Source organism: Anabas testudineus, chromosome 3, assembly GCF_900324465.2.
Source record: "Anabas testudineus chromosome 3, fAnaTes1.2, whole genome shotgun sequence".
Taxonomy (NCBI): Eukaryota; Metazoa; Chordata; class Actinopteri; order Anabantiformes; family Anabantidae; genus Anabas; species Anabas testudineus.
In genome coordinates, this window is record NC_046612.1 from 8,254,895 (window position 1) to 8,272,634 (window position 17,740).

The 17,740-nt window shown below is 39.8% G+C and overlaps 1 protein-coding gene across 1 annotated transcript; it reads left to right on the forward strand.

Annotated features, from left to right (window-relative positions):
* The first annotated feature begins 2,867 nt into the window (after window positions 1-2,867).
* Window positions 2,868-4,232, forward strand: rassf10b (Ras association domain family member 10b). Its single transcript, XM_026377957.1, has one exon. It carries the CDS (start codon window positions 2,925-2,927, stop codon window positions 4,230-4,232), a length of 1,308 nt encoding a protein of 435 aa, XP_026233742.1. The 5' UTR covers window positions 2,868-2,924.
* The last annotated feature ends 13,508 nt before the right edge of the window (window positions 4,233-17,740 follow it).

The following is a 17,740-nucleotide window of genomic DNA, read 5'->3' on the forward strand; positions in this document are numbered from 1 at the left end:
CTTTGCGTGAGGTCAAAGACTGAAAGACCTGCTGATAACGTACAGCCGCCGACTGCACGCAGGATGTCAACTCCAACACGCCGCATCTGTCCACTTCGTGCACACTTGCAGGTTCAAGTGTTTTTAAAAACTTTTCTTTTCTTTCGTGGAAACATTATAGTTTCCTATTTCCCGCGACAACGCGTTCGCACGATGTGAAAAACATCACTTTTCCAATCTTACTTTTAATGATGCAGACACAGCTGTGATGTCAACAAGGCAGGGGCCGACGTGAGCTTTTATCATTTATCTTTCAGAATGAAAAGTGAAAGTTTATTTAATAGTAATTCTACAGAATAAATTCTAAAAGAAATGTTCTTGTTTAAATGTGGCTCAATCTAAAACTAATTTTTCACAACTGCTAGTGTGGACGATGCCTTTGAGGCGAATACTTCTCACTGTAAGGACCATACATACTCAAATATTTGCCGTTTCTTACAAAAAATATAAAAATAAATAAAAAAAAAATCATAGTCATCTAAAGTATTTTAATCAAAGAAGCTCTAAATAATAACAGACAATGTCTCTGGTGAATGCAGATAAAGTTCAATCATTCAGTATTTCTGCCACAGTCCTGTGGACGCTGTGCAGTTTTAATAGGCTTTTTCTTATGTTTACCCTGTGTATCCGTTCACATTTATTGATTACTTAGTGAGATGTTCCTGTTTTCTTATTGTACTTGTATACACTTGTACTTGGTTTTGTGATGATGTCTGTATATTGCAAGCCCAATATGATGGTAATGGTGTTACTGCTGCACTGCTGGTACATTGACATGTTTCAACACTAAAAAATTCAAACTACACTTAAAAAAAAAAAAAAGACAAACAGCAGGACTGATGCCTTCAATGGCACGAATGTCAGGTGAACCATTTGAAGAGAAAATGGACACACACACGATAAATCAGCTTAGTCGAGCTCATGCTGCCGAAGAGTAGGTACTGGTACCTTTATGTTTTATGATCATTTTCTGATGGTGGCTTTAAAGTGATTCTTCTCATCGCTCATATAGTTGTCACACACACACACACACATTTGGGTTTTGTGTGCAGTTTTTTTTTTTTTTGTTCTGTTTTTGTAAAAAGGTGCTTTATACAAAAGTATATCTTAGCTTTTCTCGGTACAGATGTGTGATATCTTTTCATATCCATTCATATCCAGTAAATCGTTGGAGCAAAGGAGAGAAAAGAAGCTCTGCTATGTTTGTGTTCTGCATATGGTCTTGTCTTTGCTCCGTGACATTATGATGCCTTCTTGATAATAGTAGATATTTTGTAGCTTTCTAGATACTTTGTTTGTATGCAATATTGAAGTTAAATAAACCTGAAAAATATTGCCTATTTTTTTCTCGCCACTTGAAATATTTAAATAAATATTTGACAGTAGCCGTATTATGAACTCTGACTGCTCAGTCTGGATGGAGGATGAACCGTCTGCTCATCTCTGAGTGTAAAAACCTCAGATCAACAGCAGATGGAGCCTGTTACTCACTTTATTCTAACTGTCCCCGTTTGACCCAGGTAACGTTTTGGTGTAGAGTCCTGCAGTAACAGAAAGCACCACCAGAGGGAGACGACGTCAAAGCCAAAGCACATATGATAGATGTAACCTCTGATGCTGCATTTAAAATACTTAATTCGAAGCAAAAATGTTTTAGATTTTGTAAAGTTATTCTATATTAACATATTTTCAAGTGGCAAATCATTAACATTGATCTTAAGAATCAACCAGCTTAGTGATCTGTGGTTAGTCAAATTAAAACTACCTGTTCTCTGTTTCAGATTTTTATCTGAATACTTTTAACATGGTCAGAAAACATTTATAAACGGTCTGTACTACCCCTGTCCCAGATATAAACTGATTCTGGAAGTGACTGTGGAACCATTTCTGTTATAGACACTGACACCTAAAATCTGGTCCAAACTCTCTACGGGACAGTCAACGTTTGCATATTATCTATAAAACAAACTACTGAACAGTTTTTAATTTACACTCTATACACTAATTTATCTTTGTGGTTACTGTGCTGCCATTTAAAGCACATTACACTTTCACTCATGCTACAGTTGAAACTATTATTCTGTGACTTAAAGTCATTATTTCAAGTGCACATATCAAATGTTATTATCAACTTGACGTAAAGTTTATCCTATTTCTCCTTCTTCCTCAGTGTATATAATAATTAATAGAGAGTGTTTGACTGTTGATATTTTACACTGTGGAGAAACATTAACCATCTCTCAGTGCTCGGTAGTGAAAAATGCTAATTAGAAATTTAGTAGTTTACACATTTTATCCCAAAAAACCAGAGAAACAGAATCTGGGGACCTGTAGTTTCTGTCACTGCACTGTTATTTGCTATATTCACTTTTACTATGATGCTAAATTTGTTTTAACCATGTTTTCTTTGGGTATAACTACAGTACCAGTACTACCACTGTTCATCACACCAGTAAAAACTTTCTATTTTAGTTGCAGTAACAGTTTTATCTATAACTGAGTTCAAACTCAACAAATAACTCGCACACACACTAAATAATACATCTCTGATGGAAGAACCATCCTTCAACTATCACCTAGTGATCAACTCTTTGCTCCAGCTACTGGCTCCTGACTCCCAGAGTCATGTGATCTCAGCAGAGGCAGTCCTGTGAGCGCGCAGCATAAACGCACCTTCATCGTTTCTTCCACTTGGCCCAACAGGACACATGAAGCTCCAAACCTGCAGCCCCGTCTGCAACTTCGTGGATGGGTCAGGGCCACAGCGCGCAGGCACACAGACATGAATCTGACACCACTGCGCTTTTCTGTAGGCGGACGGACTCACATCTCATTTAAGAATGATCTTCTTTATTTCTAACTGAGTTTAAAACTAAAAGTCAACGATGGAGTGTGAGGAGAGTAAGATATCCGTGTGGGTCTGCCGGGAGGAAAAGCTCGTCCTCGGTTTGTCAAAGCGCACAAGCTGCGCGGATGTTGTCAAAGTGCTTCTAGAAGACCAAAACTCCAAAAACGGCCTTTCCACGGCTCAGTCGTACTGCATCGTGGAGAAATGGAGAGGTTTCGAGAGGATTTTGCCGAACAAAACAAAGATTTTACGGCTTTGGATCGCGTGGGGAGAGGAGCAGAGGAACGTGAAGTTTGTGTTGGTGAAAAGCGAAGCGTCGCTGGCGAACCACGGAGCCAGGAGCGCAGAGGCGCGGGTGGTGCTCAGCAAACAGAGCCCCTGCATCACCAAAGGAGCCACACGGTCTCCTATGGAGGGCATCTCCCCCGAAAAACAGCGTCGGATTGTGAGGAAAGCTTTCAGAAAGTTGGAGAAGATCAACAAAAGGAGGGCGCGGGCGGCGCACAGAGACGCGCACTCTGCGGAGAAGATGGAAACCTTGGTTCATCTTGTGGTTTCTCACGATCACACAATCCGCCAGCAGATCGAGAGGATTACAGAGCTGGACGCAGAGATCGAAAGGTGCGAGGCAAAGGTGCATTTTGACAGAATTAAAAGACACGGCATCAATTATGTCCAGGACACCTACTTGGTGGACGCTGCTGCCGCTTCCTCCAGAGACAAACTGTGCTCCACTGAGACTCTTGCCAAGTTTGAAGAGTATGTGCGACAGTGTGAGGAGGTGGTTAGACTACAAGAGCAGCTGCGGGAGCAGGAAACACTTATAGACATCATCACGGCGCAGATCCAAGAGGAGCTGAACCACCGCTGGATGCAGCGGAGGAAAGACGCGGAGCCCGGTGAGGGCGCGCAGTCCGTCTCCATCACCGAGGATGACGCGACATGCGAACAGGAGCTGCTGTTAGAAGAAGAGAGGATCAAAACGCAGCTAGATGCGAGTTTATACATCGGCCTGCGCCTCAACACGGATTTAGAAGCTATTAGGAGCGATTTAGAGCTGAACCAGGAGATTTATGAGGCGAGGGAGAAGGAGATGAGGGATTTGCTGGAGAAAGTGAACACTCTGGACATAGAGGAGGGGACAGCCAGTGAGGAACGATGTCCCCACGGGACAGACGATAAGACGGGGATGATGAGCACTTTGGAGAGGAAAAGTGAGTGGGTGGAGCAGGTCAGGGGTCTGTCGAAAGATCACAGTGGAAACGACGACGACTCCGACACTGGCTTAAGTTCCCTGCACAGCCAGGACTCGGACAGCCAGCTCGTGTGGGAGTCACTGGTTTGATCACTTTAAACCAACTTGTACAGTCTCAGGGATCAGACACAGTCTGCAGCTGGTTTTATGATAATGTTCATATTCCTATATTTTTATAACATCCTTGAACTTCAACAACTGCACTTCTGTGTGATGAGTGAGTCTCTCACCGAGAAAGACAGAAAAATAAATGCTGTTTTTGAAGACTGAGTTTTATTTGTTTCTTCTCTTTACAATGAACCAGAAACAGAAAGTTGCGTTTGATTCCAGAGTGCAGGTTAAACCAAGACTGATCACTACAGCTCAGAGACAGCAGCGTCCCACAGACAGTACAGACACAATCCAGGATTATTCTGCAGATGTGAACTTCTTAGTTTGTACCATCACCCAAACACAGAGATTAAAAAAATCTTCAGTCTGAATCATAAAGTCATAATAATAACTGAAGTCAAAACAGAGGCTCTGGGCTCTGGGAGGTCTGCTCCACATCCTGGGCGACTCACTGAGCAGTAATGACCTCTCTCTCTCTGATAAGTCACATTTCACACAGAGACCTAAACAGCATCACTGACGACTGCTTTATATCCCACATGTTTGTGTGTCTTCGTCCACAGTGGCTGCTTTACTTTATGAACGTTTGCAGCCCTGATTCATGGTCCAAGGCCTTTTACATAAACACTTTCACTGTGTTTACAGTCCAGTGCAGAACAGTACACGACCCCCCTTCTGTCCTCAGACACCATCTGGAGATAAAGACAATATGATATAGCTCCTGCTCAACCCAGAATTTATTTAGTGTCAGAAATGTTTCAAGGATTAGCACTGAAGACAATAACATCATCATTAGAACCAGTATCGAGTTTCCTCCCTCGATAAACTCGCCCTTCATCACTGAACACACAGCGATACATAAGACGACACAGAGGTGGCCTATACATTACTACTAGTGTCCCCAGAGCTGTATACCAGCGTACTTAATATGTGTATCAAATTATTCAAAACCCAAAGGAAGAATAAAAGATGAACCAGGAGTTTTCTCAGCATATACAGTGACAGCAAAGAAAATGTGTCACAACTCTCAGCTAGGTGTGAATATTGGAGGATCATTCACGTGAAGCCTGCGTTCCCAGTGTACCATGTTACACGAGGGAGTGGGTTGTTAGCCGTTTATCTGTTTATCATGATGAAATTTAGTTTTAATTCTTAATTATTTCTTTTCAGAAATGTGTAACAATCGTTGTGATGGTTAACCCTCAATTGTCTGAGCTTTATAAAAGAGACACAAACGCATCAGCTGAGAACACAATTAAAGCCCAGAGCAAAACAAACTAACTTAAAAGCTTATAATGACGATGTTTTATACTTTACACTTCTAACCATCTCTTACTGTTTTAGAAAAAACATGTCACATGTAAAGCAGAGTGCAGATGTGGAGACAAAGCACTCATCTGTCCAGAGTGTGTGACAAACTACTCTATGTCCAACTCAATATATTTCCATGTGTATCATTCATGTTTTTATTGGCCCAGTTGAACAGCAAAGGTTGGTGATTAGGAGAAATACAAAAAACAAAACCAACAGAAACTAACTTTACTGTGCGTCAACATCCGACTGTCCGGGGCTCGGATCCATCTGGGCGCACCAAGTTGTTTTTGTCTTGCTTTGCAGCTGTGGCCTTGGAGACAATGTTCTTTAAAAAAAGATAAATAATCAGAAGATGTCTCTGACAGACGCAAATTCACAACATACAAGGATTTATACAAGGACATGGGCCAAACATTAAAATAATGTTGTTTCCTTTGATACACTGAGGATTTACACCACTGTTATACATGTACTACTACATGTCTTCAACTGTGTTAGCGTCATTACAAAAGAATTTTAATAGGCAGTTTTCCTTTTTAAATTAATAAACTTGGATTAGCAAGCACAACGCGCTACTGGAAAAGAGCACTGTTTGAAGATAACAGGCTTCTGTACATTAACAATGTCTATACTGTAGTTAAGTTCAACTAGATCTAGAAATCTGCTTCTCTCAGAAACATTCATTTCTATGTGTGTCCAAACCTTTAACTGGTAGCATATTTGCTTCCTTGCTATAACCAGCTACTGTCTTTACCATCTTTATCTTCCCTGTTCACTTTCTAGCATGACCACAGCTGTAGCCAGGCTGGAGGCATCAAAAAGAAAACGCTGTGCACCAACAGACAGAGGAGGCTACTGATGTGATACTCACATAAAGGATAAATAAAAAAGACAAACTGGGCTGCTGTCATGAGATGAATAACCAGGTTAAAAGTGAATACTATGCAACACAGTTTAGTCTAAACTATGCTACTATGCTAAGATACTAATTAACAGACAAATGATGTTGATGATGTGGCACAGGTCCAATAAAGTTTGATTTAAAATAAAGGATAAAGTTATAATAGTCATAAAATAAACAGACATTCCTCAGGGGCACCACAGGATGTCTCACCTGGGCACCAAAATGTCCAGATGTCCCTGACAACAAGCCGCTTTAAGTGTCTTTGTTTGTTGAATTTAGGGCAGCATCACTGCGGAACAAGGGGAGCTACTGTATTACATGCTCTGTGAATGGCAGCCTCCCTGATGCTAGATACACACCACAGCACTCTCCTCTGTCCTCAGCTCTCAAGTGGCTCTCTTTTCATCTGCCACTTTGTTACGCTGAGGAACATAAATTAACCTGACCTGATAGGGGGGGAAGAAAACCTTAATCTCACATTGACCGGAGAGAACGTAATACTGCACACAATATTCTCAGAGGACAACAAGCACATTCCTCGTCTTTCTCTTGTCCAGAGGTGCAGTCTGTGTGGACTCTTTCCCACATGGATGAATGGGGATGCAGAAATGTCACGTTTTGATAATGTGGTTCCCAGAACTCTGGAGCCACTTGAGAAGAAATTCAGGAATCTGAAGTATCTGAAGTGTCCTTCTCTAAAGCTTTTCACCGAGCTGCCCTGATTAAAGAGACAAAAGGTTTTCCAGCAATGTCAGTCAAATGAATATGGTCCTGCAATCAGAGCTTTCAGCAGTTTGTCTCCATTATCATTGCATTAAAAAAGGGTCTTTCATTATAGATTACTGGTGTGTGTCAACATACACAACGCACAACCCTGAGCATGCTAACGACAATGTCACAAAATGTCACAGTCTTTGTTCAGGGGTCATCATAGGATGCATAGGTCACATTATCAGAAGTTAAAGTTAGTGAAGCATGGCTGCCATCTGACTCTTCGTGTCAAGGGGTCGCAAAGGTGAACAGCAGGGAGGTAAGAGCCGATAGGGGGGTGTGCACAGTTTAAGCAGCAGGACTCCCTCAGTCTTCATGGACTGAACAGAGAGTTTCTTGATGTCGTATCTGTGAGCAGTGGAAGACGTGCTGTTGCCCTGCGCATTGAAAGTCGCTTTGGATAAAACATCTGTCAAATGACTAAATGATTAAATGTAAATGTAGATACTGTTGACTCAACCTCATCCTGAACAGTCAACAGTCTGAAGCTGGACCAGAGGTTAAAACTTTATAAAAAACACATGTGGGAAATGTGAAAAAGCAGACCAGCATGACTAATTCCAATTAGTATTTCAATTGTTTTGAATGTTTCCCGTTAAAGCTGAAGCAGCAAGAGAGGATTAGGAACACAAAGGTAGGAGAGATGTAGGAGAGGCAACCAGTGCAGGAGCAACACATTGATTGATTGAATTAATATTAAGTAAGAATTCATCCAAGAAAGCATGCGTGTGTAAAAAGGGAACCATGGAACCAACATGAAAACATCATCCCAGAGGCAAAGTGTGGTGGAGACTGGACAGTTTTCCATCATAGAGGGAAAAATGAATTCCCAATTTATCAAAGTATCCTACAGGACAGTGTCAAGGTGGCTGAAGCAGATCCACTATGGAATGACTTCAGACAAAAAATCCACCTTTTGGGGTGGCCAAAAGTTGTCCTGACATTTAAATCAGAGAAATACAACTTACGCTGATAAGGTGATATATGTCAAAACTACATAAATCTACATCAAATCGTTTGAATGGAAGAGAGAGAAAAGAATAAATCACATCCTCAAACAAATTGCAGTGACATGTATTAATTTTTCCTGCTGGTGAAGCAAATTCCTTGCATGTCAACGGGGGAAAAAAGAAAAGTTTGAACGGCACAAACCTGCCAGAGCTTCCTAATCCCTGGAATGTGTCACTTAGTGGTCCTGGCAGCCTTTGTTCAGAGAGTGATCTGCCATGAAGTCACTAATGAAGGTATTGACTCGAGAGTCAGGACTTCAATACCGGCGCTGAGGTGTGAGCCACTCTGAATGCACTTGGCCTCCTGCCAACAGGATGGAGCAGCCAGTGTGTGCTCATTAGGCCTCATTGTGCTAGTGGCAGGTGTGTTAATCCTGTAAGACCGGGTTTTGACCCCCGGACCTTGGCTGTGGGTTACTGTACAGCCTCTCTTCATGCCTGTCACCTCAAGTAGGAACAGACGTAGCCCAGATCTGTCACCAACAGGCCTCGTCACCTTTCAATTACTTTCTTAAAGAGGCACTAAGGGCCGATTTATGTTCGCTCAGATCTAGTTTGTAAGACGTGTTGTCTTACCATGTTGGAAATTAAGTGTTTATAGTACGCTGGAAGGTAGAGTGAAAACGTGATACTTCTTACATACAGGGATAATGCTCGATATTTTCAGTGTCTCATAGAGTGTTACAATAAAAGTGCTACAAGGACATAAAGTAGAAGATCTTTTAGACAGAGAACCTGGTTTATTTCCTTTTAGTTGGCCTTTCCCTACGACAGCTTTGTGTGTTTACACTGAACTAAACAAATTAATAGCAGAATGTTGCTCAGAGTAATATTTCAAACAGCTGCCACCACCTCAGTATTAGAACATGATATTTAATATGATGTCCCCAGTGATGTATAACATGCACCAGAAGTGCTTTTTTGTTTGTCTTGAGCATATACTGTATAACACGATAGTTACAATTACGGATTCAGATTCATGTGAGCAACATCTTTGTGACTTGACCTCCACATTGACCCCAACCAACTACACTGGAGCTGCACGCAGTGATGGTCCACTGAAAGTGTCCCACCTACATCCTATCACACAACAACTCGACTTGCTCGACTCCAATTCATGTTATAAATGTTTCTTTATGAATGTACGGAAACACTTAAGCATCACACCTTCCTCATTTCACAGAGACAGTAAACTGGCACAGATGCAGAACTCTACTATTTAATTACTATATAATTACTCTACTATCCCCACCTAATGCATTTCAGAAAAAAAACCTAAGTGATGAGACTGTTATTTTGTCTTAGCTTACCATTGGCACCAGAAGTATGCAAACAATGCATAACAATATCAAACAATCATACCAAGAAAATGTCTGATTTATCTCCTGTTACCCTAGCCTTGGTGGAAAAAAAAACTTTCTGTGTCTATGGCCAACTTGAATATGCCAGTAACAGCAGATATTCCAGGTTTTCACTGCAGAAAATTACAGTTTACTGGCACAATCAAAGCTGTCCAGTGGGATGTTCATTTGGTGCTTTGCAGGTCAACATGTCTAGGTTACAGTTTTCCTCCATTGTTCAGAGAAACATTGTTTATAGAAACAAGATCCAGTTTTGACAATGGGACAGTAACAGCGCCTGTTTGCAAAATACAAAATCATGCTAAAACTATGTTCTGTACTCAAAACATTTCATACCATAAAAAAAAACAAAAAAAAACAAAAAAAAAACACACAAACTCACTGCTGTCTAAGAACGTCTCACTCAAGACGAACAAGACAACAAAACAAACAGAGCTAGTTGTTGCCGGTATGCTCAATACTGCACCAAGACGTACATTTAATGACACCTAACACTCTCCCAGGTCGAAACATTTCTATTTTTGTGTAATAAATTTAACCTTGACATGCCTGTGCAATGACGTTCATCACAGTCAGGGCTCTTGTTCAGTGTCATGAGATTTTGGGTTTAAGTTTCATCTTTACTATTTTTAGATGGGATTAGGACACATCCTTAGCCCACAGGTGAAATATGCACTAGTATTGTGTTCAGTAGATGCAAACCATGCTTCGTATGTCACTGTGTAGAAAACTGAAGAGAATTATGTTGTGAAGAGAATAAATAATAAATCATAATATATGTATTAGATAAAGAAAAGCAGCTTTAATATAATACTAAAAGTCTTATATCATGCCAGTGGCATCACAATGGAAACATACTGATGTTGATGATACAGATATGATGTTCACTATGTTCAATCAACAAAAAAAGCACAAACAAACACGCTACATCTCTCAAACATTCAACAGCTTCAGGGGGTCTGTGGCAAAAGGTGCCACACCCCTACATGAGCAAAGGATAGCTGTTTTACAGTGAGGGACGTTGGCTCAGTTACAGTATCTTCTTCAACAACACACTTACAATTCTCATCCTGCAGAACAGAGGGATTTCATGGGTGTGCTTGGTGTATCTGTTACAGAAAAACTCATTAAGACGTCTAAGTGTTTCTGGAATTCACTGAATTAGCCTCCTTTCAATAAAAGTGAATGGACTGTGCTTGGGGCAAAAATCACAAGATCTTTTCTGCTGAACAATTGCTGTACTCCCCCTAGTACAATGGGAATGGATTGTGTTACAGCACTTTTGTGGGTCATAGCATTTCTCCTATTGAAACACAGAGTCATGTTTACATCATCCATCACAGAAGATGTTACACTAACTTTCTGGAGAAGTACCTTAAGAAGAATCATAATCACTAGCTGCGTAACCCTAAGTTCACAAGCTAATTTTGGGGACCTGCCCCAGAAACAAAGGTGAGCCTCCACCATGTGACAGTGTAAACAATAGGGCTGACAAATGTTTATGAAAACATGAAAGTCAAGATAAAATGTGTGCTGCATCCCATCATGCAGTCTGGATGACACCTCAGTAGATGTCTCTAGGTGCTGGGCTTCCTCCCTGGTCATGCTCTGCAAGGTTTTCCTGCTGCTGAATTCAGTTTGTTCTTGTGTTGGAGTGATTAAGAGTTAAATGCATGCTCATTTGAATTCATGTCAGGTGAAAGACTTGGCCTTTGTCAGTTGACTGACCTTAGGCATACTGTGTTCATAAACGACTAAATTAAACCTGACCCTTTAAGCTGACACTTAAAGCCCAACTGGATTATGTAATTTCGAAGACACTGTGATGGTTTACAGAGACAAAATTATGAAAATTGGGCCCCAACTGTGAATTAGCTGCCACAAGAAAATAACCAAATTGCTCAATCACTTGAGTTGTGCAACGTGATAAAAACATTCTTCTTAAAGCTTGGTTCATAAAATGGTAAAAATGCAATGAATGCAAGGACATGCATGTTTAAAAGACGAAGAATTAGAAAATAAAGACTGTAATAGTCTAGGGGCACACTTTCCAAATTCCTGGTTATGAATTAGGAGTGAATGCATTTGATACTGTCACACACAGAATCTGTAATGCTCCAAAACAGCAGACTGAAAATATGCTGAAGGTATCTTTGACTTGCCCATTTGTAAAGTGTTAGAAGTGTGCGATAAGCCATCAGACGAAGAATCAAGAAAGATTCTGTCATTCAAATTACAGTAGACTACTGGATAGCTTAATCATATTATCTGTACCTCAAACAATATACCACCATCAACAAAGATTTTTGGGTTGTTTCAGGCAGGTATTTCGTTTGTGTGTTACCTACTAAAAACTTCTGTGAGTATAGCATCAACATGTAAAGCTTAAAATGTAAAATGAAGTTTAAAGTCTTGTGTTGTTGGCCATTATGTTTCTGAAGAGTAAAAACCACATCTTAAAGAGGAGACTGATGTATCCTTGCTGTGAGACTTCAAAGCCCTCTCCCTCCTTTGCTTCAGCCACAACCCTTTCCCAAGAGAGTTTCATGCTGTTTGACACTAATCCAAAGAAAGAAAAGCAAAGTGGAGCCACAAAACATTGCTAGTTTCTCTCAGCAGCTACACTTCTACACTTGTTACTGAAGTTTGGTCACCACCTGAAATGTCACACAGTAAATAGCTCCAGAGATGATGCTGATCAAAGACACACAATCAAAGATCATATGTCCAGACTTTGAAGTGAGGACTTGCTCTTTGGGGGAATCTCACTCAACAGAGCTGTGACCACAGAACAGAAGCCAGTCCTCTAATTTCTCTCTTTCCCTAAGGTCATTGTTTGAATATAGAACATTACAGATATCCATGTCTTTGTAAGAACACTTTCACAAACATTAAAAACACACAGACACACACAATAAAATGTAAAAAGAAGCTTTGTGCAAGCCTGGTTCTCTAAGGACAAAAGCTAAAGAAATGCTGGAAGTCTGCTCCTCATCCAGTACAAACCTCTACTCTGTGTGCAAATAAGGAATTTCCTCCTGATCAATATGTGCAGACAGGAGAGCACTCGACACAAGTGCATATGATGAAAGGTGGGGCCTCTTGTGAGAGTTGACATGGAAACAGGCATCACTAACTACAGAAACCAGACTCCAAAGGTGCAGAAAGAGGGGGGTGGGTTATCTCTTTAATGTGACCACAATTACATTTCAGTTTGGGTCTAAAGGGTGAATTATGGGGAACATTTAAACACACTTACCCTGATGAGGTCAGCAGTTATGTTATGAAGCGTCTCTGATGAATAAACTCTGACACGCTGATGGTAAAATAAAGTAGGGCCGTGTGTTATATTGCAGGAAAAATTGAGGTGACATTCAACCACATAATGTACAGAAGTACTAACTTTAATGTTGATGCAGGTTTCATTTAGAAAACACACAGGTTAAAAGCAACATTTGGCATTATTTGCATAAGAAATTACTTTAACAGTTTATTTCAGCTCTATATTAAAATACATTCACTAAACAGGTCCAAAAAAACCCCTAGTAGTTTAAAAAGACTTAAGGTTGTAAGAACCTCAGATCCTTGTTTTTCTATACAGACGGCGGCCGCCATCTTTGTTATGATTGTTTTTGTCGTTCAGTGGACTTAATATTGTATCATCCAAATAAACCGATTACAAGAAAGTAATTCAGACGGTCTTTACGAGTTATTCAGATACATCTGAAACTACTTTAAGCGTTAAATTACTTTTTGGGATGTCAAACTTTAAGACAAACCGGTGGCTAACGTTAGCTATGTAGCCTAGCGCATGCTAATAAATAAGGGGTTACAAACTGGAAAACAAGCAGAGACACATCTCAGATGTATTTAACTCACCTTTTTGATGCTTTTTGATGAGATCATTTTCCTTTTCTCCATGGACAAGTGCATATATTCCTTTCATATTAGCCCCAACGCAGCTCCCCACATCCTCCATCTTTGTTAGCATTAGCTAACCAGTTCTTCCTAACTATGGAGAATGAATTAGGCTAATTAGCAACACCGGAAAACAAGCTAACTTGTTTAATTTAAATTGGGTTTGAAAACTCATATTAGAACTAAATTACTGCTTGCGAGGGCAAAGTGTGTCTTATCCATGACCAGGCCCAACTGTAGTTGAATCAGTTTCACCTGTTTTCACCTTAGTGAGCTCCACATGGTGTTTTTTTTTTTTTTTGTATTAATCTTTATTAGTAAACAAAACAACAAGAACATGTAAAAACAGTCAAATACAGTAAAACCAGTAATACATAATTTAATTAAAACACTAAAACACATATTGCCAGCTTTCCTAATGTATAAAATATGTAAATATATGTAAATGTAATTTTTTATTTCATACATAGAACTGGGTTTGCTGTTGTTCTTCTATAAAAATGTATGGTACAGATATAAAATCTGGCCGTAGGATGAATAAGGTAGAACATGTGTTCTAGAAACCAGAACAAAACCTGTTTTCATTTTTAGAGAAAGCACAGTTAATTCAGAGAATATCAAAGACAGAGCAAACCTTCCAAAAATCAAAAACATACTGGCTGCATGTGTTCTTCCAAAATGTACTGTATTACTAAAATATCCCACCATCTTTGTCATCTGGTTGATTTCATTGTTTTGACTATTTTTTCATCAGATAAACCACAAGATTCAGCCTTTTTAATTCAACAGTCACAGATTATTCACCAGCATGACTTGGTCAGACAATAAAAGCGTTTAGTCATCATCCGATCAAAGTTTCCAGAGCTTCTTTGAAACACATTTCACCATGAAACCCAGATATCACAAACCCAGCATGTCCCTGGAAATGCCAAACATTTATTTTTTTGTTTTATTTCTGTCTTATGACTCACTCCTGACAGATTCCAGATTGGTTACACTAAAGTTCATGGTGACAATCAGCCCTTTTGAGTCAAGACAGATGAAGATTACACTGAAATAAATCTTAGAACTGAATCAATACACACCCAAATATTCTGTATATTCAACATGTTTTAACCTATCCTAGGCTAAAAGAGTCACATAGTTCATGTTGTTTTTTATGGCTTATTTTGAAATTGATCAACATCTTCTATCTAAACAGATAAAGTGGGATCGTATTAACCGTGAAATCTAAACTGTGAAGTGAAAGAAAACAGCAGCAGAGCCAACAGGATTCAGAAAGGACTGTACATTTCCCATTTATTTGACACGTTATAATGAGGTGCACTGACACTCTATCCTACAAAAAGAGCAGATGGTTGGATTTGGTTGGAGTTAAATAAGGTGTAATGTTGCTCGTTCACATCTCTCTCTGGCAGAATTATATTAAATTAGATGACACAGGAGCCTGTACTTGCCCAGCTGTTAAAAAAAAAACATCCAAAAAGCCAAACAGTGACTTTCATAACTGGCTCATGAATTTATTTGAATCACAGTTTTATGTTTACGTTTTATGTTTTAAGATCCACTTGTGGCTTATTTGTAGTGATGAGGTTTAAATACTAAACTGCCCTGTCTATTTGTGTCCCTTTCCATAGTATCAATAAGCTTTTATTTGGTATCTGCTATATACAGTAATTGTACTGCTAAAAGACTTCACATCAACATGTTGAACAAACTTGTCTGCGGGTTTTTCACAGCTGCTCTGTTCTTGAAAATGAGACCACACAAACTCAGTCTGGAAGCAGAGGTGGAGTCAGAAGGGGGAGTCCTGTGCTGGGTCTGAACTCAGTGCTCTTTGTGAACTGTAGTGACATTGGACTGGCTCAAGGCCTGAAGATGTTATAACGTCTCTGTAAATGATGTGTACTGCATTTTGTTTGTGGGGTCAGTGAGTACTGCACATTCCCACAAGCAAAAGCCAGACCACAGCTCTTCTTCAACAAACCCTTCCTTGTTTTCCAGCTTAGTTCATGCCTAATTGTGTGCAACACACATCAACCATGTAGCTAAATTCCTGTTCCTGCATATTCCGAACTATTAAAATCATCCAGCATCAATCCAGAATTGTTGGTGTGTTAGTTAAGGAGATCCTGAGTTTTCTGTATCTTCTGTTGTGCCTCTGATGTGTGCTCTCGTCTGACACCTAATACACCTGGGCTTGCAGGTATAAATGAGAACAAAAGGCAAAGGATTTAGGTGTGGAAGTGTTCTGTAAATTGTTATATTCGAGTATTGAAGATGAAAAAGATGTGAGTACAGAGGAGAGGACACAGCCACCAACATTTTTAGTAATTTTAGACAATTTAGATAGACGAATGATGATGAGAATAAATCATTCTTCTTCATGTACCTTCGATTCTAATCCTAGCTTTAAATGAGTGAGTTTTTTCTATTATTTTAAACAAAGGGCTGACTTCCTGACCTGAAGTACTTCAGTATCTCCAATGTGGAGATTTTTCATCAGTTTGTTTGCTGTGCTCTGCTGCCAGCATGTGGTGAGAAGAGATGATGGACCAGACATTTGTGCTGAAGACTCGATTTCTTTTCATGACAACAATAATACATAATAATAATATCAGTGTCTTGAATACATTCTACCTCTTCTCGTTTCTTTCTCACTGCAACACAGCAAAGAATTACAACTGTTACTACTACTAGTACCATTACTAATAGACATAGTTTAACGAGGATCAGTAAACTGGAAGTTGAGTCATGGCAACTGGACTTCCTTCTTGTTTGGTTGAATGTGTTTCACTGCTCATCCAAGTATAACATAAGCATAAGAAGAGCAATATAGTGTATGTGGTCCGGGGCTGTGAAGAATGCTCTGAGCTGTACATTGGAGAAACCAAACAGCCTCTACACAGGAAGATGGCATAGCACAGGAGGAGTAACACCTCAGGACCTGAACCAGCTGTGAACCTTCATCTTAAGGACAGAGGACACTCGTTTGAAGACAGTGATGTTCACATATTGGACAGAGAAGACAAATGGTTTGAGAGAGGGGTGAGGGAAGCCGTGCAGGTGCGAATCAACGAGGTGGAGACCTCAGACACAACCTTTCTCCTATTTATCATGCTGCCCTTTCATCAATCCCCAGAAAGATGAGGCCCATTTCACACCTGCACCAGGTTGGACACACTTAACAACCCACGCTAGGGGATTATAGGGGTTGTACACATCCTTCACAACCTCCCCTTTCATTATTTCACCTAACGAGCCTTTTCAGGGGGTGGAGTGAAACCAAATCTGGAGCTTAAATTTCTGGGCTCTAACCAACTATATTCAGATTGAAGAAGATACTTGGATGAGTATTGAAATGTTTTAATAAGAAGGAAGTCAAGTTGCCATGACTCAACTTCCAGATAACTTCACCTGGACGACTGAAAATCTTCACTGACAGAGGATCAGTAAAGTAGTTAAAATTAAATAAAATGAACTAAAACAACAAGCCTGTGATTCTTAACAAAAGCTAAAGTAGGTCTCATCCTCACTGTTCATTAGAGAATCTCATTGTTAGTTTGACAGACTTCTGATATAAGTGTAAAATGATGCTTTACTTTGTGGCTATTGGATATAGCTATTGGATATATATAAATGTGTATAAACATAGTCCATTACTGTTCAGATAACTGGACATGTGACAACCATAACTAGACAAAAATAACTACAGATAGTTGAAGAATCACCAAAAAGATGCACAAAATGGCCATAGGCATTTGAAAAATGACCAAAGTCAAGTCAACCCAAACATAAAATAGACTTGAAGTGACCACAAGCATTTGCACAATCATCAAAACTATCCCAGAGAGACAGAAAACAACCAAAAAGAGACTACGAAGGACCACAAAAGAGCTAAAAATGAAATAGTTGTGGTTGTTTTGCACCTATTTCAGTCCTGGTCCTGGAGGGGGGCTTTTATCTGTCTGTGCCCAGGGGCCCTTTCTCTCCTTATCTGAAATCGGATCCACTTTTCTCCCTTTCTGCTGTTACACAAGTTTCTGTCTCCCAGCAGCGTATACACAAGGCAGTGAGAACAACTTAGACAAACTGCATCGAAGCAAAATGTAAAAAAATATGCTGTTTATGAATCTAATCTATAAAATCAAATGATGGGACTAAAACAAGAATATCCTATAAACACTGATTCACTTCAGCTGATGAAAC